Genomic DNA, 27,218 nt, shown 5'->3' with positions numbered 1-27,218 from the left:
AACCTTCCTGGTGTTTTGAACGTCGGTGTAAAGATTACTGATGAAACTCTTGAGAGACATGCGCTATAAGAAACCAGATACAGTAGAACCTCTGAGGTGGACCTTGGTCGATCGTCAAAGTCACCTCTGTTGTACTAGCTGACATTTACTTTCCTACTCTGTGAATTATTTTGAGTCGTTGGAGTGTTTCATGCCAGAGAACCCACTTTAAATGGGTAAATGCTATTGTAACGTAAGGTCAAGTGAGTGCGTGGAGGCAACCAAAAGGTCAGCGAGGACATAAATAAACATGTGCCTTTGCGAGTACTTTCCAAATGGGGACTTTTATTTAGCACGACTGAAGAGAAAGTATCAGTGCAGCACTCGACAACAACATCCAGCTTCCAGGAACATTCCCGCCGCTCCAACATCCAACAAGACGTCAGTGCGCGCCAGCAACGGAGCATGAAAAAAACAAACGACGCAACACTTAAATAGAACCAAGGCGTTGGGAATGTGAGACACGTTTTAGCGATGCTCTTTTGAACAAGAGAAGATGTGGTGTTTAAGGGTCAGATGGGGCGTTTTCTTATAGACATACAGCTTCAGTCAGAGCTCCTAAAGTACTTTCTTTACACTTAGTACAAAAAAAAAAAAAAAAGACATCTCTACCCGTTAGTGCTTTGTTTTTGTTTTTTTAAGATACTATTACATAAATAAACAATTTATTTTTCAGTGTTCAGAACAGACAGTTCCAGTGTGACTGGAAGACTAACATTAACTCCACCATATTCCAGTTGGCAGCAGAGGCTTCCACAGACTTCTCTGCTCATTATATATATATATATATATATATATATATATATATATATAATTTTTTTTTTACATTTTTTATTTTTTGGTACACCTCAACGCACCTCGCTTACAAAAATGTGTCCCAACGCGTGCCCCAGGGTCGTCCATGTCCACTTCAGCGCTCAAAAAAAAAAAACAAAAAAAAACCCCACCAAGGTTTTCGCTCATTGACAAATGCCACGTTGCCAATCGCGAGAGGCTCTTGTGGGTCTCAAAATCCCCCACAGCGCACTCCGCACCTGGGGCGCGGGGCCCCGTCCGACATTTTACGGTCGCTGCGTACATCCTTGCGTGAAGTCGCCAACTGGTAGTTTGCATTTTACTCGGTGAAAAGCAATTGAAAGATTCTTGTGTGCAAAACGATGCCGTGAAGAGCCGATAGTGTCAACGGCAAAAAAAAAAAAAAAAAAAAAAATTCTCTCAATGGTCCTTATCCGGCCTCTCTGGTCCCCTACTTGCAGGTGAACACCTCCGTCCGCTCGCTGCACGTGTTGCACTTGACGAAGCAGCACCACTGGAACTTGCAGTTGCACTGCCACACTTTGGTATATTGGTGCGTGTTGTAGCCCCGCCCGCAGCACATGAGGTCGCAGCCGTCCGTGTGCGGCGAGGTGCGGTTGCACAGGCGGCCCTGGGTGCCCACGCTGCCCGTGGCCGCGTCCTCCTCGCAGTAGTTGGGCGACCTCTCGATGTAGACGAGGTCCGTGTCCATGGGCTTGCGGTAGCCCTGAGTCTGCTTCACCTTCAGGTGGCTGGGCTGTCGCAGGCGGTTCGCCCGCATCACCTCCACGTGCACGGCTTCGTTGTACTTGTCCTTGAGCACGTAGCCGATCTCCCGGAACTTGGGGAGCGTTGTCCAACACGTCTTGGTGGTGCAGGAGCCTGAGACGCCGTGGCACTTGCACTCCAGCTTCATCCTTTCTTCTAGAACCTGTCGAGTGGAAGACATTTGGGATTAAACCCGAGTCTAGACATATGAAACATACAAGGCTAGACTGATATTGGGTTTTTTTTCAGATTAGGAGTAGTGAAAAGAGACCGATAACTGATATTTGGAGCGGATATCCGTTTTCAGTCAAAGGCAAAATTTTGGCATCAAAATTTGAAAAAATACAAACTCTACCTCTTAATTTTGTCGAAATGTCTTTAAGCGTATTTTTATCGAACAACTTTTCAGATTTGCAAAATGTTGATCTTTTTTAAGGTTCAAATCTTAGGCAATGGCAAATAACAAAAAAGTTCAGGGAACTCCCACGGCCATCAGCATGACTTACATCAACTGAAATAAATAGTTCTAAAAAAGGTTTTCCAAAATTTCAAAATAACTTTTATGTTAAACTTTAGTCTTGTCTTTGTTCTAATTTCAAACAAAAACAAATAGTGCAGTGAGTTTCCAGGATCAGCAGCATCTCTAATCAAGTTAACTGAAAATGTAAATAAATAAATTGGCTGTCCGATTTTAAAAAAAAGGCAGATAATCGGTCCATCCCTAACGTGGGGTGTCAGAAAAGAGCCAGGACTGGATGGACTCCATGTGATTTTTTTTTTTTTTACTATGATCACAGTGACCCCTAAATTAAAAATCAGATAATCAGCAAGGTCTGCAGAAGCTGGATAATGATCCTGATCATTTGAATCAGGTGTGTTGCAGCAGGGAGAGACGGAAAAACAGGCAGGACAGCGGACCTCGAGTAAAAGGATTTAAACCCCGTTTGGATATCGTTTGAACTTTTCAATGAGGGCGTTTGCTAAATTTGCCGAGGGCCGATGTGAGAATTGAAAGGCTGCTTGTTAGCTTGGGTTAGGGGACGCTTTATCGGATGGGAGTGCATAGCACTTGTGCTTTTTTTTACATTTGTGGATAGGCTTGCATATTTTGTGATCGTTGTTGTAAAACACTGTCACACACTTGAGGCACTGCTGCTAATTCACTGTGTGGACTGCGTGTTTAATCGACCTCAAGCTAAAATTGTCAGTGTGGAGTGATAAAGTCGAGACACTGACTAGTCGACTAGTTGACTAGTCAGTGCAATGACATCACCATATGAGCAATATGTGCATGATATTCAATTTCACCGTTGAAAAAAAAAACGACAACAAAGCTTTAATCATTTCAAAGGCAAACGGATGAAAAATGGAAGTTGAGGATTGACTAAAGATGACTTGTTTCATAATGTGTCCGTTTGTTTGACAGCGTGTTTTTTTTTGTTTTTTTTTTTCCTCCAGAGTGGATTTTTTTTCTCGACCACCTCATTATCCCTATCAAACAAGCGCATGACGCGGGAGTTGTTCGCTGATTCTCCGCGCGGTGACGACTCCCAAAAAACGTAAAGAGGGAAAAGCCGCAAGGAATGCAGCACGCTGAAGTTCCTGACAAATAGATGGAAATGTCTACTTGCAGCGTGTCCGTCAAAGCGCACACACTCCACACATCGCATGCAACGGGGACGGCTGATTTACACGCTTTTGAGAGCTTTTTATAACAGTCCGCTCACAGTCAAAGATCCTTTTTATCAGCTCATTCGTCTTGATTTTATGACTGCGCAGAGCCTTTTTATATGGAATTTCTTGGCTTGCGCACACACGTGGAGGAATATACAATGATGGACGACAGTCCACCGGGAAGATGCTTTTGAGTGAGTAACATACAGTTTGGGAGTTGTTTTATTGGAAGTCCCACTGCAAAGACTACGGCGGTAGAGGTCCGTTATTGCAGATGGCAAGTGCATCACAATCCATCCATTTTGCGGAAAAACTTTTCAAAATGTTCGCAAAGGTTAGGCACCAGGGTACTTGTGCCGACGTGAAATGAAAATGATGACAAAGATGTGTTGTGTTTGGTAGAGAAGAAGCCATAGAAGCAGCACTGTTGGCCTCAACCCGACACAGTAAATTTGCAATGACGTGTTACGTTCTGGCACGCCGCTGCAGAAGCATCCCGCCGTGGACTCCGCTTTCCAAAAAAAAAAAAAAAAAAAAAATTCCATGTAGATCCATTTGTCAGAATAGAGTCACTTCATTTTGTTCTTCACACTCACTTGTCAGCCGGATTGACTAACAGAAGAGCAGAGTTTCTTTCCATTCGTACAATCCGTACAATGGAAAGAAACGGCAGCACAGAAATGTGACCGGAGCCAAACAAGAGCGTGATGGATCAATCAGCACATCATGAGTCTCACGCTACTCTTACGTCCGAGCGTCCACGCGCGTGGACACGCACGCGAGTACGAGTCCATGCCAGAACTGTTTGGCTGTTCTGAATAAAATCCGACAATCTGGGGCACGTCCTAGCATTGACGTAAAATGAGAGATTAGCTTGGATGTCAACATAACACACGTTTTAGCAGAACCGGAGAGTAATTATTTAGGAAAAAGAGAAAACTAGCACTAAGTATGTTTTGTGAAATACTCCTTAAAGTAGGATGTCAACCCAAACGTATATATTTTTTAATAATATGTTCTATGCAGGCCCACTAGTTGAAACAAGGCATTCTGATTAATATTGCGTTTGTGGAGTAAGAGTTAATACACCCGTTTTTAGCCGTCTCTGGGGGCGGCCATTTTGTCACTTCTGTCGACTGAAAATGACATCACAACTACCCAGGGCTCAGGTAACAACCAATCACAGCTCACCTGTTTTCTGAAGTTGAGCCGTGATTGGTCGTTACCTGAGCCCTGAGTAGTTATGATGTCATTTTCAGTCGACAGAAGTGACAAAATGGCCGCCCCCGTGGATGGTTAAAAACGGGTGGATTATCTCTTATTCCACAAATGCAATATTTATCAGAATGCTTCGTTTCAACTCAAGGGCCTGCATGGAACATATTCTTGAAAAAAATATGTTTGGGTTGACTTCCCTTTTAATGATTCAACTAGGGAGTGGCCTCCATGAAAAAATACCTTTCTCCCCGCCTCATTGTTGTGCAGGTTCATCAGGCGACGTGGGGTCTTCTTAATCTCCCGGGCGTCGACGAACCGGCGGGAGAACTCGATGCCGTATTTGATGTCGGCCGAGCACCCGCCCCACTTCCAGCCCTCCTCCTGATTGTAGTAGCCCTGCTTCTCCCGGTCGCAGCCGCACTGGCTCAGGTTGCCCTGGCTGCACGCCGCCGTGATGGCGTGCGCCACGCCCGCTGCCGTGATGGCGTAGGTGAACGCCGCTTCCCGGCTGCCTGGAAGAGGGGAAAGAGATGGTTTCTTTCGGAAGTTTGAGGACGCGGCTGATGAAAAAAGATGTATCAAAATATTATTTGGTCAACCCAAACATATTTTTTTCAAGAATATGTTCCCAGCAGGCCCACTAGTTGAAACACGGCATTCTGATTAATTTTGAGTTTTTGGAATATAAATTAAGCAGCAAAATGCACTCGTTTTTAGCCATCTCTGGGGGCGGCCATTTTGTCTTCTGTCGACTGAAAATGACAGTCTCACTTTGGGCTCACAACGACCAATCACGGCTGACCTGTTTTCCGAATCTGAGCCGTGATTGGTCGTTGTGAGTATTTATGATCTCATTTTCAGTCGACAGAAGACAAAATGGCCGCCGCCAGAGATGGCTAAAAACGAGTGGATTAAAACTTATTCCACAAATGCAATATTTATCAGAATGCCCTGTTTCAACTAGTGGGCTTGCATAGAACATATTCCTAAAAAAAAAAATTTTTTAAAATGTTTGCGTTGCCTCTCTCTTTAATCATGGTTACTTTGGTAATAATTGAAATCACAATTATTCAAACGATCATTTATTTTGGGGTACAAAAGAAAAGTTTTAAATAAATGTTAGTAAGCTCCTTTTGGACCAAATTCAATTTATAAAATGAATTTATAAAATAAAAAAAGGCGCAAATGTGAAAATTCAAGTATGATTTCCTTGTGTATATGTAAATGAATATTAATCATCGTTCTTTTTACGATTATGCCAATTTTGTAATCGTGGAGTGTAGTAATCGTAATTGTAACTGAATTCCGATTAATTGCACAGCGCTAACATTGGGAATCCAATTGCACTTTTATTTATTGCACGAATTTCGAGCGGGAAATGTCTCCTCCGAAAATCAAAGGCTGTCAGTGCCACTTTGTATGTATACACTGCAACTCCAGGACAGAGGGTGACCGAGAAGTTGACCTAAACACCTTGTGGTGGTGAAAGTGCCACCCTGAGCATATTCATAGGCACCCCATACTGGCAGAACTCTGTACTCAAAACCTCATCACATCCTCCGTCTGTTCAACACTGCTGACAGATTTCGAGTTGGCTGCTGTAAAACCGGAATTTTCCCATTGCAGGACTAATATAGACTGATTATTTTATAGCGCACACTACGCACAATCTCTGTTAGGTCACTCAACGCTTGTTGTAATTTAATAACAAAGAAGTCCAAATTTACACCTTGATAAGACAATAAATGCCCTTTCCTGTTGCCTCCTGCACCTTGGTTGGAATGCGGTCCCATTTCTGACCACAAAGCATTCCAGACCCCGCTTTTGTGCGGTGAGAGCTGGTCTAGGTGCTGTCCAAAGTGCTGAATTCCTCAACGGTAGCACCTTGTGTGCAGCAACCCCGAACTGCAAACGACCGCCATGTTTGAGTCCCGCTGCCTCACTGGCAACAATCAAGTGTCGCCTTTCGTTCGTTTCGGAAATTCTTCATCCCTGCCAGCTTCTGACCTTGCGAGGCAGCCGCATTGCCGTCATCTCACAATTAAAATGTTGCCAAGCGTCAAGACGATGCAATGAGTTGGCTATCGGTGTGACAGAAGGAATGGGAAGCCGATAGCAGCAAGTCTTCAGGCCTGGGCAAAAACTGATGTTATCCTTAATATTTTGTCGCACAACCTTTCATTGCAATCCATTTTTTTTTTCTATCTTTCAATGAGACATTCAGACCTCTCAGCGGGTATTTTTCAGCCCACTCTTCATGAGAAAACTGCTCCAGTTATCTCAGGTTTGAATGGTGCTTTATCCAGAAGGCATATTTCAGCTCCTTCCACAGATGTTCAAAAGGACTGAAATCAAGACTCATAGAAGTAGTCATAGTCCAATGTTTTGCTGTGAGCAATTCTTGGATTTTTTTTTTTTTTGTTTTTTTTTTTTTAGACCAAGTTTTCTGACACTGGACAGCACATGTCTCTAGAATAACTTGATAGTCTTGAGATTTTATTGTACCCCGTACAAATTAAAGACACCTTGTGCCAGATGTAGCAAAGCAGCCAGAGAACATAACAGAGCCTCCTCCAATGTTTCATAGTAAGGAAAATGTTCTTGTATTAAAAAAAAAAATAAATTGCTTTTTAATCTCCCGAAATAACGCTCTCCTTCGCTTCCTCCTGTTCATGTTAAGTGTGATAGCCCAGAGTCCTCAGCTAGTCCCCTAATGGCCACAAAGGCCTCTTGTCTAAAAAGGCCTCTTCAAGTCAAAAACAGACCGAGGGCTATGACGGCACCCGGCCCCCCTTCAAATCATTCATTCAGCCGGGCGGCTCAGAGCGGCAGAAACAATGACCACCGCAAAGCGTTTCAAGGCGTCTTTTGATGTATGTTGCGTAATACACTCACTTGCAAATATTTGGCTCGCCTGCATTTGCTCATAGAAGCCCATCAAGTCACGTCGGCTTCCATGGTAACACGGACAGGAGGAGGTTCATTTGCTTAGTGTGCCTGCCCGGCTGTTTTCCATGTCATGTCTCTTGTTGTAACTCTCAAAGGCATCCCAAAATAAAATAAAATAAAATATTTGCTGTCCAGTGGGACTAATAGCGCAACTGCGGGCTTGCGCGGTTGGAGACTGGCGCACCACCCAGTCGACAAATTATGGACGAACGCACGCAAACTGAGTCGACGAACAGTGATTTTTTTTTTTTTCATGTTACAACACTAAAGATAAGCCACTTTGCTATCAAGTAAAGTAGCCAGCGTACATCTTGTAAACCTGTGTCCCGCTCAGTACAACTCAACATACAGCCATTAATGTCCAAACCGCTGGCAACAAAAGCGAGCACACCTCGCGAAGCGAAAATGTCCAAATTGGGCCCAAAGCATCAATATTTTGAGCGATGATATTATTTCCCAGCACTGCCTTAACGCTTAAAACGATATAGGCTGGGACCATTGCATCATAGAAAAACTCATCCACTTCCTCATTCGCAAAAATGAAGATTGAGTCTGAGGTGAGCAGATGGTTCCGTTGCAACTGAAAAAAAAAAAGTTGGCAAGCCACTTACTGATTTATGGAAAATGATGTAGGATGTTCAATGTAAATAACACTTGCATCATACTCAATTAAAAAGATTTTTTTTTAATGTGGGAAAACTAAAAAAAAAAATTTGCTTGCAGGCTACTTCCTGGTTAACAGTGGATGATGTTAGACCATTGCATTCTGGGTACAAGGTGATTGGTCCCATCGTAATGCAAACACATTCTCCAAAAAAAAAAAAAAAACCTCTGAATGTGTTTGTCTCTATTTTTGTGAATTAGCAGGCTCAATTAGCCGGTTCAAAAAGAAGGATGGACCCTACCATGTGCATTCTGGGTGGAGGGGGGCGGGGGATGACTCAATCCACGATGACTCACAAAGAGTGCCCTGGAGCACAGACCTCCACCAAGGTTGATCAGTTGTGAAAAGTGGCGTGGGCTCATTTATATTTTAAAAGGCCACTTCCTGGATAAAAGGTTCGATTTGAGTCTTCCGCGCAGGCATTGGGTTGATTGTGACTCAACGTGTAAAAATGGCAGCGCACCATATTTGCCTTCCATTTATTCATCCATTGTGTAAAAAAAAAAAAAAAAAAAACTTTTATGTTTGGACTTTTTGCATTGCCGAGGAGGGGCATTCCAAGATTTAAACTCCAAAACAATGTTTTTAGTTTGATTCCATTGTTATTACGTTGACAATATTTTTTATTTTCTATCCGTTTTGTGGCTCAGCGTCAGAAAACAGCTGAGCCATGATCGGTCGTTATCTGAGCCCTGAGCAACTGTGATGTCATTTTCAGTCGACAAAATGGCCGCCCCCTGAGATGGCTAAAAGTGGGTGCATTTTGCTGCTTAACTTATATTCAAAAAATGCAATATTAATCAGAATTTCAACTAGTGGGCCTGCATAGAACATATTCTGGAAAAAAGTATGTTTGGGTTGACTTTCACTTCCACTTTCAGGCTTAAATGCTGACTAAATATAAAGCCAGTAGGGGACATCTGCCGACTTGGCTCAATTAGTGGAGACCAGAGTTCAAACTAAACATGGTGAAGCTGCATTGAGCAATTTAGCTGCACACAAATGGAATAAGCTGCCGATAAAAGTCAAGACAGGCCCGAGTGACAATGTTTAAAAACGTAGCTTTTTTTTCCCCCATACCTTTGATTCAGGTCCGCTAAACAATCTAAAATCATCTTTCTTTGAGTTATTTTAGAAACCTACTTTTATTTATTTACTTTTAAAGTTTCTGTTAATGTGTTTGAATGGTGTCAATGTACATTTGGGTCATTTTTATCAGCTACTTTTCTTTTCTCTGCGTTGCTTCCGAATGTCGTTAACTGTTTGTGTTTGTAAAATTCTTTCTTTGCTTGTGTGAAGCACATTGAGTTGCCTTGTGAATGAAATGCGCTCTAGAAAATAAAACACCACTTGAAAACTGATGAGTTGTTATTTGTCATTCCTTGGGTGCTGCCTCGTCAATCACAACACAAATCGGAGTTGTTCCGCCCAAATCGATGCAGAGTTATGGAAGACCTCAATCCTGAGTTCAGAATTTGCTGTTTTCGCCGCCAAACACAAGGGTGGGGTGGTGAAAAATCCAACCACAACACTCGGTTTCGTAACAGCAATGCGCCTTTCCCCGTGCTGATGTGCGTGCAAGTGTACTCGCCGTGCCCTTAGCGGAGGAAGGGCCTTCTTTTGGCAGGGAAGCCGCTGCGGAGAAAAAGGCACCCGTATAGCTCTCAAGAGGCTGGCCCCAGTTGTCCTGAAAGCCCTCCAGGAGGAACCACCCTGGGGTTGCCTCGCTTGCTGCCAGTGGAAAATTGGAGTGACCAGAAAAACCTCAGTGAACTTGGAAACGAGCGAGAGGGAAGAATGGCGGAATATTAAAACAGATGTCTAATGGAGTTTCGAGGCAAGTGTCTGTTACGCTAAGCAAATAAGGGGGGGGGGGGGGGGGGGGGTTGTGTTGAAAGCAGATGAAACGAGGCGTCATTCTTAGCAGGTACATGTGGCCGTAATGGGGTTGAAGATTTGGGGGAATTTTCAAAGGTGGAAATTTCTATGGGAATAAATTGGGAATACAGTAAGACACCTTCCCTGCGATTTATTTTTATTATTTTTTTGCACTGTTTGGTCTAACTGTCGTCAATTGTGAGTGTAATTAATTCCACTGTCAACCACTAGATGGCACACTATTTAGTTTGGGATGGTGCATATTTGAAAGAAGAAGAGCAAAAAACAGTGTTTCAAATATTTCAGCAGAGCCTAGTTTTTGTTGAAAATGATTGGATGTTGTCCTCTGTAATCCTGCTTTTTATGCCTACAGAAAGCGACGGCTGTATGTTAATTTTATAATGCACTTCTTTGGGCATGATTATTGACGTATATTGTCAGATGATAAGTTAAGTTGGTCAATTTATTTCATTCATTTATTTCAGGCAGCGGTCAACATAAACATGACAACCAAAACAAAATATTCAAGACTTAATTAAGACCTAGCCTGAAAAGGAGTGGGAAGGAAATTTGTGGAAAAATGGGATTTGTTTACTGCACATTGCGGGATCGGTACACTATTCTACTTTGTACATTGCTCTGACTCTCTCTCAATATATTATCTGTTGAACTGTGTTAGTATTATTTTAATTGTGTGTTAAAAACAACTGTGCCATTAATCTGGGCAAGTAAAGCTCACTATTTTGCACGGATTTCTCCTTATGACATTACGAAATGTTTGTATTCATGCTTTGGAACGTTTCCAAAAATCCTCAGCCTTACTTCCGATGGAAATTTATTTGAAAGATTTTCACCACTTTGCAACCGTAGTCATGATGCCAGGATAAAACTCACGTCCAAAATGTAAGTGACTAACCCTGATGGAAGCCTCCATATGTGCTGACCACAGCACATTGGACACCTGCCTGCCTATGCGGCGATGCCCGTGACGTCAGTGAGGGGGGCGGGGGGGGACGCAAAAAGATGTCGCGGCTTGCCACTGGAGCTCCAGTCTGGTTTTTTTGGAGCGGGAGGCGGGCGCGCCGCAGGGACAAATTTCTCATGACACGGCACGGGAAGATTTACGAGCGTCGACACTTGTATCGGCGGCTGGAAGCAGCGGGGCCAGCTGACCTCAGTCGGCCTCGCTGGCCTCGCCGCCTGCGGGGCACGGTCAAGTCAGGGCTGCTGACACAAGGGGCAAAGAAAGGCACACAGAGCGAGAAGAATGAACTCCACGCTGCTGTTTTGCCAGCTAAAATCTAGCAGAGGTGGCAAAAGTACTCTCAGTGTACGCTTCAAGTGCAGTTACTTGTGTCACAAAAGACGCTAATGGTAGAAGCACTGATTCGACTCCTTTATTTTAGGAAAAGCGTACAGACTCTGAGATATATTTAAGTACAAAAAGTAAAAATGATGTTTTCTTGTCAAACATATGAAGTATATCAAATTAAACACCAACATTGTTTATGGTACGTGTTTTGAATACATTGAATTAGTCCTGTATATAAAAACATTATGACTCATGATAGACGAGCCCGTAAGTCAAACAACACGAGCGTGTATGTTAGGCTAATTGAAGCTGTCGACTCTTTTCCTATTTTCCTGGTAATTTAGCGGTTACGTTCCACTGTAACGTGGTTTCCAGTTGACTTCACTCATTGAATTCCCGCCTTCTCTGCTAGCCTCCGAGCTACTATCAGCTAGCGGATACGGGAGCTAGCTGTTAGCCGCTCCTTTCCAAGTGAGCAGCATATGGGTGAAAACAACCATCCAGGGGGGACCTGACACCAACAACCACAGTCCGAGTGGAACCTCGCTATACATCTGTTCGATGACTCCACTCATCCAACGCTGCGGGCCCACCAGTACACATGCTGAATTGCTAGCTACACCGCTACCGTACATAGCACTGAGTCACTAAATTCAAGTCTGTGTGCTTTGATGGTTGATAATAGACACTACTATCGTTAACAGATATCATAACAGATTATAATTGTCCGCAAGTAATACTGTATCAAAATACACTCACTGATCACTTCATTAAGTAAGCCTGGACCACGTAATGAATTTCAATATTTGAGCTGTTCACGCAATCGTTCGAGCTGTGGCAAAAATTCCGTCTTTATAAAGACAATTGAGCTCACTTTGGATTGATTGGCACACGTTATTGTGGCTGCAGGCTGTGCTGCATTATCATGACGGCTGTTCCTAATATTTTGCCGCTTTCCATCAGGTCACCAAAACGTACAAAATATCTATAGCGCTGACGATGAATGAAATGTAGCGAGGAAAAGGGGGCGAGAAAAGCCAGTAGGGTGTATGAAAACGGCCCAGAGGAGATTTGGTTAGACTGCAGTGCTGTGCAAACACAAACACACACACGCAATACACACACACACACACACACACACACACACACACACTAACAGCAGAGCCCAACAGTGCTGCTGAATGGCCTCCCTGCCTGTTGATGGAGCCGTGAAGGGGAAAGCTTTTTAAAGACCATCCCGGACATGCACTCACGACCTCAACACACACACACACACACACACACACACACACACACAGCAACGAACTGGGAGTTTGTGCGGCTCAGAAAGCACATGCGGAGCAAACAAAAAGCACTGCAGTGAACAAAGGGAAAAGTGTCACCTGCTGGTGGTCGGGAGTCTCTACACCTGAGCTGACTAAACATGGAAGCATGAGGGCAAACGTGTCCATAATGGTGCTAAAAAGTATTGGGCCACCATTAGCTTTGTTGTTTTGAATGACACTTTTCACAAGGGGTCCGGATCCTATTGCCATAGTGCACACTTGGCACTTGATCCGAAAGAACTGGGCAACCTATGCAAGCATTTTTAATCTGGCTCGATGCAATTTTGGCTTGAAAGCATTCTTTGGGGGAGAAAAAGAGTACACACATATTGACATAAATAGACATTCATCTTTTTTTTATGTCAAGCTTGTCCTCCTCATTAGGGTCGCGGGCAAGCTGGGGTGTGTCCCACCTGACATTGAGCGAGAGGCGGGGCCGCACCCTGGACTGGTCACCGGCCAATAGTAGTTGAAAAAGACATTCACAATCAAATTCAAACATACGGCGGCCATAATTTAACATAACATGAGCCACTTTTTTTGGGCAATTTTAAGGACATAGTTGTTGTGTTAATTTGAAAATGTTCAAAAAGATACCCAAAAGTGAACCAACACAATTCTAGCTCTTTCTGCTTTCACACTGAAATTTCATTGGTTGGCTGGAACCAATTGGGCTTTGATTACTTTTTTTCTGGTCCAGTTTGTTTGCTTAAATGACAACTACCTGTATGTTAGGTTAATTATTTTTGTAATATTATTTTCTTATTATGTATTTTTTTCCAAGAATATGTTCTATGCAGGCCCACTATCAATATGAGATATGAGTCAAGCATCAAAATCCACCCATTTTTAGCCATCTCAGGGGGCGGCCATTTTGTTACTTCTGTCGATTAAAAATGACATCGCAGGCCCTCAGGGCTTAGATAACGACCAATCACGGTTCACCTCTTTTCTGAAGCTGAGCTATGATTGGTCGTTATCTGAGCCGGTGATCAGTCCAAGGTCCGGTGAGATCGGCCCCATTTTACCCACAACCCGAATGAGCTCAAGTGTTCTAGAAAATAGTTTGAGGAAAACAACTCCAATTTCAGTAGGACACCTCTGATTTCGAGTCTTTTCCTAAACAGCAAATCTAATAGTAAAAAAGAAAAAAAAAAAAAAAAAAAAAGTCTTCAGACTGAAATCCCTATTTTTATAACATCCCACCTAAAAGCAACGGACAATGTATTGGAAACGACATTTTTAAAAAGTCAACATCATTGACTTCAGTTTCCACATTTTGCATTAGAATAAACAGTCCCGATGCGGCCGTGCCAGCGCTGACACTGTGTCTCCACGTCTGAGAGGCCCCGGTCGAAAAAAAAAAAAAAGGGGGGACGGCAGGAAAGTCGGAGGAAAACCCCTCGTTTTGTGTACCGATGGTCTGCTACTGTTTTCCGTTCCGCGCACTCCGTCCGGTTGCTATGAACCGACGGGACGCTCCCAGCAAATTACAGACAAAGATGCGGTCCGTGAGGTTTGCAGCTTGAATTATTAGCTCAGCCTTGTTTCTGGTACAATAAAAATAATATTGTTTTGCCAGAAACATCAGTCGTCCCACGTTCCGCTTGCGGGGACGTGACACGCTCGTGGCCCGGCGACACACACCGCAGGCACCTCTACGCTAGACTGGCGGAATAGCGCTGAAGCTAAGGCAATTATTCCCAATGGAACGGTGAGAAGTGAGCCGCCTCCCAGGCAAAGAGGATTGAGCTGGCAGTAAGCATCTGCTCAACTCTCCCCGAGGTGGAGATGGAGCAGTTGGACTTGTTTAAACAGGCACAGGAAACTCCATCCTTCGGGTTTCTATCCTAAAAATGAGCCTGAAGCACGACCTCACCTTCCCAGAGCTGGAAATGTACTGGGGACATTATAGTGCTTCTACTTTTATACGACTATGCTACCAATGACCTGTTTTTCAAACACTGCAGACAATATTTCATCGTGAATATTTTAGACATCTGGAATTAACATAGAACTGTCTGTGGATGTAACTTTGAGTGGACAACGACCCCACGCCAGCTGCACTAATGTCCATTATGTGAACCACCACATTAGCAGGTAAATATTTTGTGAACATTGAAGGCAATTTCCAGTCGTCAATAAAGTTAGATACGTGGACTAAACAACGGATTGCCCAAGGGTGATCCCACGTCAGCGGTATTTAACGTTACCATGTGAACCACTACACTACTACGGTCTGTTTTGTAAATATTGAAGACTAAAATTTAGAGTTGTCAATAAGCCTTAGTTACATGGATGTTAACACAGACTGTGAATGGGGGAACAGTACAATACTTTCCCGCACCATTGGTATTTAAGACTACTATGTGAACCACTGCACTACTGTGGCCTATTTTGTAGAGACTGAAGGTTAAATGTTAGTCATCAATGAGTATTAGATACATTGACTCCACCCTGGACTGTTTACCCTTCCCACAGTGGGCAATGAGTGGAATACTATCCCACGCCGGCAGTATTTAAGTCTACGATGTGAACCACTACACTACTATGGTCTATTTTGTGAACACTGAAGATTAAAATTTGGAGTCATCAATGAGCCTTAGATACGTGGACTGCAACCTGGACCAGATTTGTGAATGGGGCAATGAGTGGCAAATAATCCCATACTGTCTTCATGAAACCCTGCTACTTGAACCACTACACTAGAAATGATTCATTTTGTAAACATGGAAGACAACTTAAAGGGGAAGTCAACACAAACATATTTTTTTTCAAAAATACGGCCTGCTAATTGAAACAAGGCAATATGATTAATGGGAAATATGAGTTAAGCAGCAAAATCCACCGTTTTTAGCCATCTCAGGGGGCGGCCATTTTGTCACTGTCACTTCTGTCGAGTGGAAATGACATCACAGACCGTCAGGGCTCAGGTAGCAACCAATCACGGCTCACCCGTTTTCTGAAGCCGAGCCATGATTGGTTGTTACCTGAGCAGTTTTGATGACATTTTCAGTCAGACCGAAGTGACAAAATGGGTGTCAGATGACTAAAAATGGGTGGATTTTGTTGCTTAACTCATATTCCACAAACGTAATATTAATCAGAATGCCGTGTTTCAACGAGTGGGCCTGCATAGAACATATTCTTGAAAAAAAATAGGTTTGGGTTGATTTCGCCTTGCGCGAACCTAAAATACATGTTCATGGACTGTTGAAGGAAGCCGGAGTACCTTGGGAAAACCATCCCTGGACAGATTCTAACCCACAACCTTCTGGCTGTAAGGCAGCTCAACGACCAACTCAACCACTGTTCCACACTTGGTCCCCGCTTGACCCCCCCCCCCTGTGCAGCCCATCACCTAAGTGGCCCAGTAGCAGTGTGATTGTTGGCACATGTAAATGTCCAGCGCGTAGAGAATACAGTGATTGTGCGGAACAAAGCGTGCGCTGAGATTACAGTTGATCCTCTCGCATCCTGCTTCCTCCAGCGTCTAGCGGCGCTGGCAGACACAGACGGACGCAGATCCCACCGATAACGCAGCGCCGCAGGGTACGGGGGGGCTTTGAGGGGAGGAGGGGGGCGCCCACTGAGCAACCCGAGCAACTCCCGACTCACCCGACTCACGTTGAGAGCGAGCTAATGAATGAACAACGACCGCAGCGTTTGGAAGCAGGGGAAGGGAAGGGGGGGGGGGGGGGATCGGACGGAGGTCCCGCCCTCGATACGGACACACGTCGTGGGATGCGGGAGGCGACCTTTGGCCAGCCCGCGCAGCGGGTAACAAAGAAGCGATCCCGCTGCGCTATCCGACGCGGTGAAAGGAAAGACTGCACGCACACGCACACACACACACACACACACACACACACGAGCGCGCCGTGTTTTCTCTGGCCTGCGCGCCGAGGATGGTCAGACAGGATCGCGGGCGACCGCATGATGATGGGCTGAAAAACGGGCCTCCATCCATCCATCCACCGCCGCCGCCGCCGCCACTCTTCCACCTCTGCACAATGCACGCATCATTAGCACGCGTTCAGCCACACGCTATCGGACAACTGAGTCTGCATCGGTTCTCACAGCACGGCGCTGTAATGCTAACCTGACCCGTGAATCACGCGTCATAAATGTCGGGGGGAACAACGCCGGGGAACCGGGGCCGACAGAAGCCGAACAGGAAGTGGCCTTCGGTGCGCTGCGTTCAAATTGTCGCCCGGTTTTGATCAAACCGACGCCATGGCAACCAACCATCGATCCATTTTCTATCCCTTTCATCCGGGTCAGGGCCAAGCTGACTAGCTACGAAGTGTTTGGCCCACTAGTTGAAACGCGACATTCTGATTAATATTGCGTTTGTGAAATAAGCGTTAATCCACCTGTTTTTAGCCATCTCTGGGGGCGGCCATTTTGTCACTTCTGTCGACCTGTTTTTTGAAGCTGCCTGAGCCCTGAGCGGTTGTGATGTCATTTTCAGTCGACAGAAGTGACAAAATGGCCGCCCCGGAGATGGCTAAAAAGGGATAGACTTTGCTGCTTAAAAAGGAAGTCAACGCATACATATTTTTTTTCAAGAATATGTTCTATGAAAGACCACTAGTTGAAACAGGGCATTCTGATAAATATTGCGTTTGTGGAATAAGAGTTAATCCACCTGTTTTTAGCCATCTTTGTCTTCTGTCGACTGAAAATGACATCACAACTGCTCACAACGAGCAATCGCGGCTCAGATTCAGAAAACAGGTCAGCCGTGATTGGTCGCTGTGAGCAGTTGTGATGTCATTTTCAGTCGACCGAAGTGACAAAATGGCCGGCCCCGGAGATGGCTAAAAACGAGTGCATTTTGCTACTTAACTCATATTCCACAAACCCAAAATTAATCAGAATGCCGTTTTTCAACTAGTGAGCCTGCTGGGAACCTATTTTTGAAAAAAATAGTGTTTGGGTTGATTTCCACTTTCAGTTTTATACATCAAGCAGACTGTAACGTCGACTTCAATCCAATCTCCCTGGATGTGTTTTCAACAGTGTCAACCAGTCTAACTCAATACTTCAACTCTCATTTCCTTTTCCTTTGTCAGGCCGAGGAAATAAAGCATGAATGGAACATAGCGGTCATTTAAATACATTTCACGTCCCGTTGCCAGTTCATTATTAGCTTTCGGTCGGACCGCACTTGTCATACATGCGAGGGTATGATTTCACCACAAACGGCCATCAAGTGATTCCGAGAAGAGGGCGGGCGCTCACTTAATGCATTTAAAATGTGCGAGCATTGTGTCGCGCTCGTGACCACAACTCACAATTAATGGCTACTCCCATAACAATAGAGCGGCAATTACTCGGAGAGTAATTGCGTGTCTTTCATTTAGCGTGACGAGGAAATTCTTTTTTTTTTTTTTTTCACTCACTGCGGTGCATGTCAGCCCTTGGGGCCTAAACTCCCTAAACAAGAGGCGAGGCAAATAACAAGTTAGCACGCCGCATCCGGAATGAATCCAGTCTGTTTTTTGCACTGATCGTCCTGCTCCTGTCTCAGTCTTTCTGCACTGACCCCCCCCCCCCCCCCCCGATCTCCAGCAGCTCTTTCCACACAAGTGCTTTTCAATGAAGGCGCTGACGTAAACATCCTTTATCTGACTGGACGCACTTTTTTTTTTTTGTCAGGCCCCTTGGCAGGTGGATTCGCCCACTGGCTTGCGGATGGTGGAGGTGGATGAAAGACAAGGGGGCTGCCGGGGAGTCACGCCAATCGTGGGAGGATGGGGAAAATACAGACATGGATACGCCCGCTATTGTCCGGTCACTCTCCCATTTGAGCGCCCACATTCCACGATTGTTCTATTTGTTTTGGCTAATTATTATGATCGGGCAAATCTCCAGTGTTGTAATTTATTCAAATGAAGGTGTCATAATAAACTCTATAACTTTTGGCGTCAAAAAATAACCCCAATTAGGGCAAAAATGGACTGATCCCCTACATGGGTCTGTTTGACCCAATACCCTGGGTCATTTTGCACAAAACAACCCAGAAAGTTGGGTCAAATTGACCCAAGTAGTGGATCGGTTATTTCTGATGTTTTTAGAGTATGATAACTTTTTTTTGTAAAGTTTACTGCAGCGGTGGTTTCCACCGAGTAATAGATAAATAAATAAAATATTTTTATAACATTTTGGTGTTGCAGCACATAATAATGAAAACAAATTTGCTCTTAAATGTCCCTTTTTAAATAAACTAAGTAAAAGATGAAAAATATATTATCAGAAGTTCCACTTTGTACTGTAATGTAATAAAGATCTTCAATGGGAAATGCATCACTTTTAATTTGATAATTTTACCAAATTTGATGTTTTTCACCCATTACCAATCAACTGAAAAGAACGTCAAATACGTGACACGTCACAATAATAATAAAACCGTTCATTTTGGCCCAAAAGTTAAGGCATCGTTTGGTTTTATATGTTTATTTTACCGGCACCCTGGCCACATATCGTCGCTGTCCTGTGAAAAACACTTATGTCCAATTTTGGAACAAAATGTCATTTTCACATTAATGCGATGTCGGTAACACGGAAACACCCTTCATGTAAAAATAAGAAAATTGAAAAAAATTGGACACACCGGTAAGTTTTTTTCACGTGACAGTGACGATATGTAGCTATGCAGCTGTTTTTTTTTGTTTTTTTTTAAATGATACGACAATAATTCAAATTATTGGGTGGATTTTAAGCTCATGTATCTTCCGTGTGTTTGCATTCTAGGAGAACCAGCAAAACACACAACAGCCATCCCTCAGCAAAGCGAGCTGACCTGCACAAGTGCAACCGCATCCATTCCTTTCTTTGCTGACAGCGACATCAAACTCGTGTAATAGCTCACCACCGGCGCAACAAAACAAAGCGCTTTCAAGCTAGGCAAAGCCCGAGTGAGGCCGGTGACAAACTGGCTGGAAAGTCAAACAGAGGGTAACCGGAGCGCTCCGTTTTATGACGCCGATCTTTGATGCAGAGTGTAGCCGCTGAAAGGTGTCCATTTTCAAGCCCCAGTCACCAACATCAAGTGCATTGCTATTTGAAAGAGAGCAAATAGGTCAAAATGTTCCTTTCAAGAAGGAAGTTTAAAGGGCCACAACTTGAGTGCAAAACTGCCCGACTGTTGAATAAATGCAACAGGAGTGCTTTTTGAACAACGGGTGAGGCCAAATACTGCCCACCCGACATTTCTAAAAACAAATACCGTGTGGGCTCCAGTCATGAGACTTATGTATAGCACGGCCAATCATACCATTTTAGTTCAAGATAGGGCTGTGCAATTAATTGCGATTCAATTACAATTACGATTATTACACTGTGACTCCACAATTACAAAATTGGCATAATCGTGAAAAAAAACAAAAACGATTATTAGTAATGCATTTATATCCAAGGAAATCATACTTGAATTTATACGTTTGCATCTTTTTTTATTTTATAAATAACAAATTTGATACATTTTGTTTGGTCCAAAAGGAATTTATTTAAACATTTAACGTTTAAACATTTTCTTGTTATGTACCAAAAAAAAACAAATGATCGTTTGAATAATCGTGATTTCAATTATTACCAAAATAATCACGATTATTATTTTTTTTATTATTATTCATTATTTATTCATTATTTCTTTATTTTTTTCATAATGGGGCAGCCCTATAAAAAGTCACAATTTGCTAAATCAAATGTGTCTGAGTGTGGCCACGGCATATTATCAGGTGTGCCGCAGGAAATGATCCAATTCCGCTTCATCAGTGAGAAAATTGCTACGACTGCTATGGGGGAAACAAGAGACGCGCTTTTAACTGGCGGTTTCAGATCTCACTTTTGCTTGGGGCTGTCGTTGTCCAATTTGTCACTTGCAGCGCAACAGAGGAGCCCAAACTCTTTGCAAAATGCTAGTTTGGCCTTTCAAAGTGAATCGCCTGTGGTGAATATACAGTAGGACATCAACACAGATCGGGTTCCCCAGCGCTAATAACGTGTGCTCTCGCGGCGGTGATATTCGGCTCCTTGCTCGCAGTCCCAAAGTAAGACGGGATCACGCTGTCGAGGGAAAGGTTTAGTGTTCATCATCGGAGGGATTTGAGTTTAGAACTTAAATGGGAACGGAACCGCTTTTCCCTTGCATTTAATTACGATGATGATGGTTTTGGGGACGGAATTGGAACGTTTTTTTGTTTCTTTTGCAGAGGTGTGTTCCATGATTTCATATGTGCCGCTAAAGAATTCCATAACATACTCCACTTGGACAATTTGAGGTAACACGACAAATACTGGAAAAAGAGCACAGGCGAAGATGTTGATGGCAGGTGTTTAAAGTGTACACGTTTTTTTTTTTTCCACAGTGTCTATAACTGACAAGGGAATTCTTCGCTCACGTCTGTGGTCTCCCACGGCGACCGAGTGGGAAGCTGAAAAAAATGCTGCCAAAAGCGAATGCGTAGCCTTCATGTCTACTGCACCAGAGAGCTTCTTCATCGCTCGTTGGATTCCACTGAAATACCCCATCAACAACTATAAACACGCATAGCCGCCACGTCAGGTCAGTCAGCGTGATTAAGACTCTTCGTTGGCTCAATGCTAGAGCTGTGGATATAGAGGGAGAACGATGAACCGTGTCATAGCGGTATTAATAATGTTCTTATTAGGACGAAGGCAAACTCTGAGGAGAAGCAGGGTCAGAAGGGTCAGGGCAACATTTTGGGCCCAATCTGGATATTTTCATTTCGGGGTGGACTCACTTTTGTTGCCTGTGGTTAAGACGGCGACAAAAATGACTGAAATCAAAGTAAAAGGCACGGCAGGGTAGGCGTAAATGATACTTGGGTAAAAAGACGAGTCCGCCGGATGTGTAGTCGAAAAATACAATGCACACCGGAGATCAAAGATACAAAGTCTGCGAAAGCACAGTGATTCTCCGCCACCATTTTTTTTTTTGCGACCCATTATCTGAACCGCTTTTCCTCACAAATGTCGCATTGTCAAATCTACGTCATTGGGTTCCAAAAATACTGATGTAGCCGTAAGACGCGTAGACAACGGGCTGAATTTGAGTATCTTTCTTCTCTTCCGATCAAAGTCAGCAAAGGCCTGATTGATTTATCTTGTGGATAAAGCAGTTGTGATGTCATTTTCAGTCGACAGAAGTGACAAAATGGCCGCCTCCGAGATGGCTAAAAACAGGTGGATTAACTCTTATCCCACAAACGCAATATTTATCAGAAGGCCTTGTTTTAACTAGTGGGCTTGCATTAGAGCATATTCTTGAAAAAAATATATTTGGCTTGACTTGAATAACAAACTTCCTCCAAACAGCATGGCTACCACCTGTTAGCAACATTTCCTCTGAAAAAAAACCCATATAAAAAAAAAAACTGGATAGCAAGGCTGACCCAGGAAGTGAATGACAGGAAGCTGGAAGTCAAAATAGGGGAAGGAGCTAAAGGTGTCACACCTGTCTTGGGGTAAAACAGATTAAAGATGACTTGGAAGGAAGACAAACCAGAAGTATGAAAAGTGAAAAAAACATCTAAGGATTTATATGTTGGATATTTAATGGTCCCAGTAAGCCTATTCCATGAAGGATGTTTTATGTCATTTTTCTTTCCTTGGACATGCAGCTGGATCTGTTGTCTGCCTGGATTTGAAGCAACAAAATAAGCTAAGTGATAACGTGCATGCGCACACGCACGCAAACACACGCGCACCGCCACAGCTTTGAGCTACTTATTTTTTCTGGTTGGCGGCCATTTTGACTAACCATAGCATCCTTCTGTACAAACAACCCATTGACCTCAACTTTACGACTCTCAACCAATCCAACATTTTGCTCGACTTTGCTCCACTATTACTTCAACTGTAATCTGCTTGTTCAACAAGCCGTGCTGAGTGATGCTTGCAGTGCTGTGTTGATATAAAGCTGGTGTGCCCCGTTTGAAGGAAGTTGTTTGGCCTTTTTTTTTTTTTTTTTTTTTCAAGTTTGGTGAGTCTTCTTTTGTGTTTCAAAAGTCACCCTTTTTCTATTTTGTTGTATCATTTGGATTGACTTGAGGCCATTATTATCAGACAGGTTAGCTTTGACCATTTTGCATTGTGTTGCATTGAAAACGCAACCATGTCAAAGCTTTCGCTAAGCAGAGCTGCCGTGTTGGATGCAAAGAAAGCTTGGGTGGTGATTACGTTTTTTGACAAACTGGCATTTGTCGTCATTAAAGCGGAAGTCAACCCAAACATATTTTTTTCAAGAATACGTTCCCAACAGGCCCACTAGTCGAAACACGGCATTCTGATTAATTTTGCGTTTGTGGAATAGAAGTTAAGCAGCAAAATGCACTCGTTTTTAGCCATCCCCGGGGGCGGCCATTTTGTCGACTGAAAATGACATCGCAACTGCTCGCGACAACCAATCACGGCTGACCTGTTTTCTGAATCTGAGCCGTGATTGATGCAGCAGTTGTGATGTCAATTTCAGTCGACAGAAGACAAAATGGCCGCCCCCGGAGATGGCTAAAAACAAGTGCATTTTGCTGCTTAACCTATATTCCACAAACGCAAAATGAATCAGAATGCAGTGTTTCAACGAGTGGGCCTGCATAGAACATATTCTTGAAAAAAAAATCCGCTTTAAGTCATCTATTTGAAACACCTGTTACATTCGATCATAAGTCATTGTACAGTTACGATCCCTTTGACTGCTGCCGTCACTATTTGGCTAAAAGCTCTGCTCTGGTACGCTTGACACATGACTTTTGTGTGTTTTTTTTTTATTTTTTTTTTTTTTTTTTTTTAGGAGAATACCTGCACATTTTCTTCCCTTGAAAACATTCAAACCATTCTCAGAGTCTAATTATCGGTCCCTTGGGATAAATTTGTGACTTAACAGTATTTAGCCCTGACTGTAGCCCATTATTCAACAATATATGATGCCGTCAACAAGATAAGGTAAGATAACCTTTAACAGTCCCACAAAGTACCCGGAGCTAAACGCTGGTGGAGATTTAGGTGGAATTGCGGCCGCACTTCCACATCACTAATATCAATCAACACAGATACACCAGAAGCATCAAAAGGACAGAAAGCAGGCATGCCGAATGTTTTTCCTCAAATCAACATGTACTGATGGAAATGATGAGAATTTGGGAGCCGTGTCGAACGCTCACAAGAGCGCCACCGAAACAAAAAGCAGCACATTCACAACAAAGACGAAATGATTTGAAACAGAACCACCGGCCTGAATGGCCGCAACATAACGGCCACAAAGTAAGATGACAGATATTGTAAAACAAAAACAATGCACACAAGCATGTTGTTTTTTTTTGTTTTTTTTTTTCATAAATGTCTGCTTCACATCTTTTCTCTGCGCTCGTGAAGAAGCACAGCAACAGACTGAACCCGATTAAAAACAGATGTGTCCAACCAGTTGGCTTACAACGCCACCATTAGCCGTCCTCTCATCCGCAATATCATTTTTCAAATTTTAGCAGGGCTTCGCTCGTCGCTGCAAACCGAGCGACCCGTCGCACTTGAGGACTGGGAAGGGCCGGAATCGGTAGACGTGTGAAGATGCGATGAGTGGAGTCAAAACGGTAATACGATAGCGCGTCAAAGAGTGCGTTGTGCGTTGCTGGTTTGAGTTTCGGAGCGTGTGGTGGTCGCAGCTTGGGTTTGACCTATGAAGAGCCACATTTCATACACCGCAGAGGGACTGGTACCACCAGTTTCCTGCGCCTCAAAGCGAGACAATAGGATGGCTCCAGACGTGATGGAAAGTCTGAGCTTTCAATAGCAAAACAACAGGATCGGATCGCTAGCTCTGAACTCGAAGCTAAAGCTATGCTAACGCAGTCATATTATTGTCAGTCGTGTACATTATCCAGTCCAAACTTGCGATACACCTGTTTTTTTTTTTTTTTCTGAGATAAAGATGTGTAGCCAACTGTTAAAATAGGTCATTTATTTGTCCATCCGTATTTTAGCAGAACATTTTAGCATGACAATAGGATCATATCATTTTTGATGTACGATTGGGGAACAATGGCACCATGGCAAAAATTCAAAATCAATCCCTGGAGGATTGCGTTTGTCTGTCGTGGTGTTACGCTAGCAGACTACTTTCAGGTTTTCTGAGAAAGACCTAAGACAGGGGCGTCCAACCCCGGTGCTCGAGGCTCCCTTATCCAGCATGTTTTAGATGCCTCCCTCCTCCAACACATCTGATTCAAATGATCAGGATTTTTATCTGGCTTCTCGGAGCTTTCTGATGAGCTGGTTATTTGAATCAGGTGTGTTGGAGGAGGGAGACATTTAAAACAGGCTGGATAGCGGCTCTCAAGAACCGGACTCGGGCTCCCCTGATGTATAAAAAAAATGTTTGAACAGATGGACAGGACTCGGCCTTTCACATTTCGGGTGAGGGGGAATGGTTCCGTTATGATTCGGGTGACAAAGGAGGGGATGTATTGCTTTTAACCATGGAACACCACATTTGTCTACGGTATTTATTTTGGTTAGGCTACTTTCTGGTTGATGGAGAACACAACCGGACTGTTGGACTCTGCCATTTGCATTCTTGGTTAGCCGTAACGCTTGCGTTGAGACTGAAATGGTCATGTGAAAAAATGATGTAATGAAAGTGGGAAAACGATATTTGTCTAAACAATTTGAGTTAGGCTACTTCCTCCCGTAGCGAGCCTAACTTGAATACATTCTTGAATATATTGATTCCTCTGTGGCATTTTCACATTGTTTTCTGTCTCTATGGCAAAAATGACACAGCTTGTATATAGACGTATAAATACGTGGGTATCAGTCCGTATGTCTGGCGCAACTCGCCGGAAATACTCAAGCAGAGGTAAACAATCATGGCGAAACTCAGAGATACGACACAGGGGCACACTTTTGGAATGCGGAGTAAACCGACTGCTTTATTCCTGTGGTGTGTGACATGAATATCATTTATATTTAGTTTAATTGAGTAGCAAGCGGAAATGACGTCCGTGCGTCGCTGTTTCAACCGGGTTATTCAAATGCGATAGTCCCGCTGTCCGCTCACGCATGTAAACGTGTTTTTCCGAATATTTCAGAAACCCGAATATCGACTGCATGTAATTGTAGTCACCGCTTCATGTAAAATGACATTGGACGGTTCAGTTTGTATAGTCAGGACCGTACCCTTTGCATTCTGGGTAGAGGGCAATGTGTTGGCTGTGAAATTTTTGAGTAATCCTGCTCACTAACAAGCCAACCAAACAGCTCGAAAATTCCAACTGAGAAAAATTAAGATGCATCACATGAACGCTAACTAGCTAGCTAGCTTGCTAGCTCGAATAGAGAAATCATTTCCAGGTTTGATAGAACACACTCAAATAAAGCTAACCACGTTTTTCACAAAACTAAAAACAGCGCAGCCTTTTGCAATAGAAGCCAGACTAACCTACACGCAGCTCCTGACCGAAGACCGTCCTCTCCCCCAGCGCCGAACAGTTCCAGCGTCCGTAGCGGAACTGATATTGACATTCATTGATGCCCATCTGGGCGCCCTCGCCCACAACAATGATGGCGTCCGGGCGGCTCTGGCAGATGGCCCGCTGACGTGGCGCCAGCCCGGGAATCTTGTTGCAGATGATGTTGGCACCCAGAGCCACCACTGAGGACAGGGCCCTGCCAAAAGGGAGAGAGAGAGAGAGAGAGACAAAAGCGTCACACAAGAATATTGTACGCGAACGCACGCACACTGTGCCTGAAACTGTTTGAATTTCCTTCCAAAAGAAGGCTCACTTACTCTCGTGTGAGGTTCTCCACAGTATGATTCATTTCAACCACTGATTGATGCACCTTCCATAGTAAAGTGAAAGCCTTTTAAGGCTTTAATCCAGGCCAGCTACACGTTTGTTTTATTGGCCCGTTGCATATCCTCATAATAAATTAAAGCCATAGCCCGCAAACGTTATGAGGAAAAAAGTTATTGAAATGTATTAGTTAGCTGCTTTGCACATGTTGGCCTACATGACACTGGTTTTGGTTTTAGAAGTTTCGCTAGCACAAGAAGGCCGCTCATCTTCGTTATTCTGAATGCGGCACTTAGTGGAAAACGTTTGGACACACTTGCTTTAGCGGTTAGCTTTTTCCCATTATATGCACTTTGTACGTTTTTATGACATACCTCTTTTAACTTTGGACACTCGTCATCACGCAATATGCTTTGGAGCTCCTGATCCAAAACCTTCACTGTCTATCAAGTTCAAGCTAAATATTATGGTGCCTTCCAGTTAGAATTGGAATTAAGGCTATGTTCAAACTTTGGATCAGTTCTTTTTTTATTTATTTATTTATTTTTTTTTTTTTTTGCCATATGTGACACTTATAAGATTTTTTTTCATGCAGTGTGAATTCCGATTTTTTTTTTTTTTTTTTTTGTCAAATCCAAACCAAGCTTCTTCCGTATATGGATATAAATCGGATATGTAGCATCTGTGCACATTCGACCTATACGTCAACAAAGTATGCGCCCAATATGCAGGAAGGAGACTACTGTCTAATCATCTGTGAATCTGCAACGTTGGTTTGA

At 43.5% G+C, this 27,218-nt stretch overlaps 1 protein-coding gene across 2 annotated transcripts in view; it reads right to left on the bottom strand.

The window, feature by feature from the left end:
- Window positions 1–327: 327 nt before the first annotated feature.
- Window positions 328–27,218, bottom strand: part of wnt7bb (wingless-type MMTV integration site family, member 7Bb) — a 38,584-nt gene continuing 11,693 nt past the window's right edge. For both annotated transcript variants that reach the window (XM_086028328.1, XM_086028327.1), the window contains exons 2-4: window positions 26,085–26,311; window positions 4,735–5,006; window positions 328–1,765 (exon numbers count right to left, since the gene is read on the bottom strand). In XM_086028328.1, coding sequence (XP_085884454.1) covers window positions 1,286–1,765; window positions 4,735–5,006; window positions 26,085–26,311 — 979 coding nt within the window. In that variant the 3' untranslated portion in view covers window positions 328–1,285. The remainder of the gene's footprint in view (window positions 1,766–4,734; window positions 5,007–26,084; window positions 26,312–27,218) is intronic.

Source organism: Filicampus tigris, chromosome 4 (genome assembly GCF_054856515.1).
Source record: "Filicampus tigris isolate MCC_2025a chromosome 4, RoL_Ftig_1.0, whole genome shotgun sequence".
In the NCBI taxonomy this organism is placed as follows: Eukaryota; Metazoa; Chordata; class Actinopteri; order Syngnathiformes; family Syngnathidae; genus Filicampus; species Filicampus tigris.
This window is presented reverse-complemented; position numbering and strand designations above follow the sequence as displayed.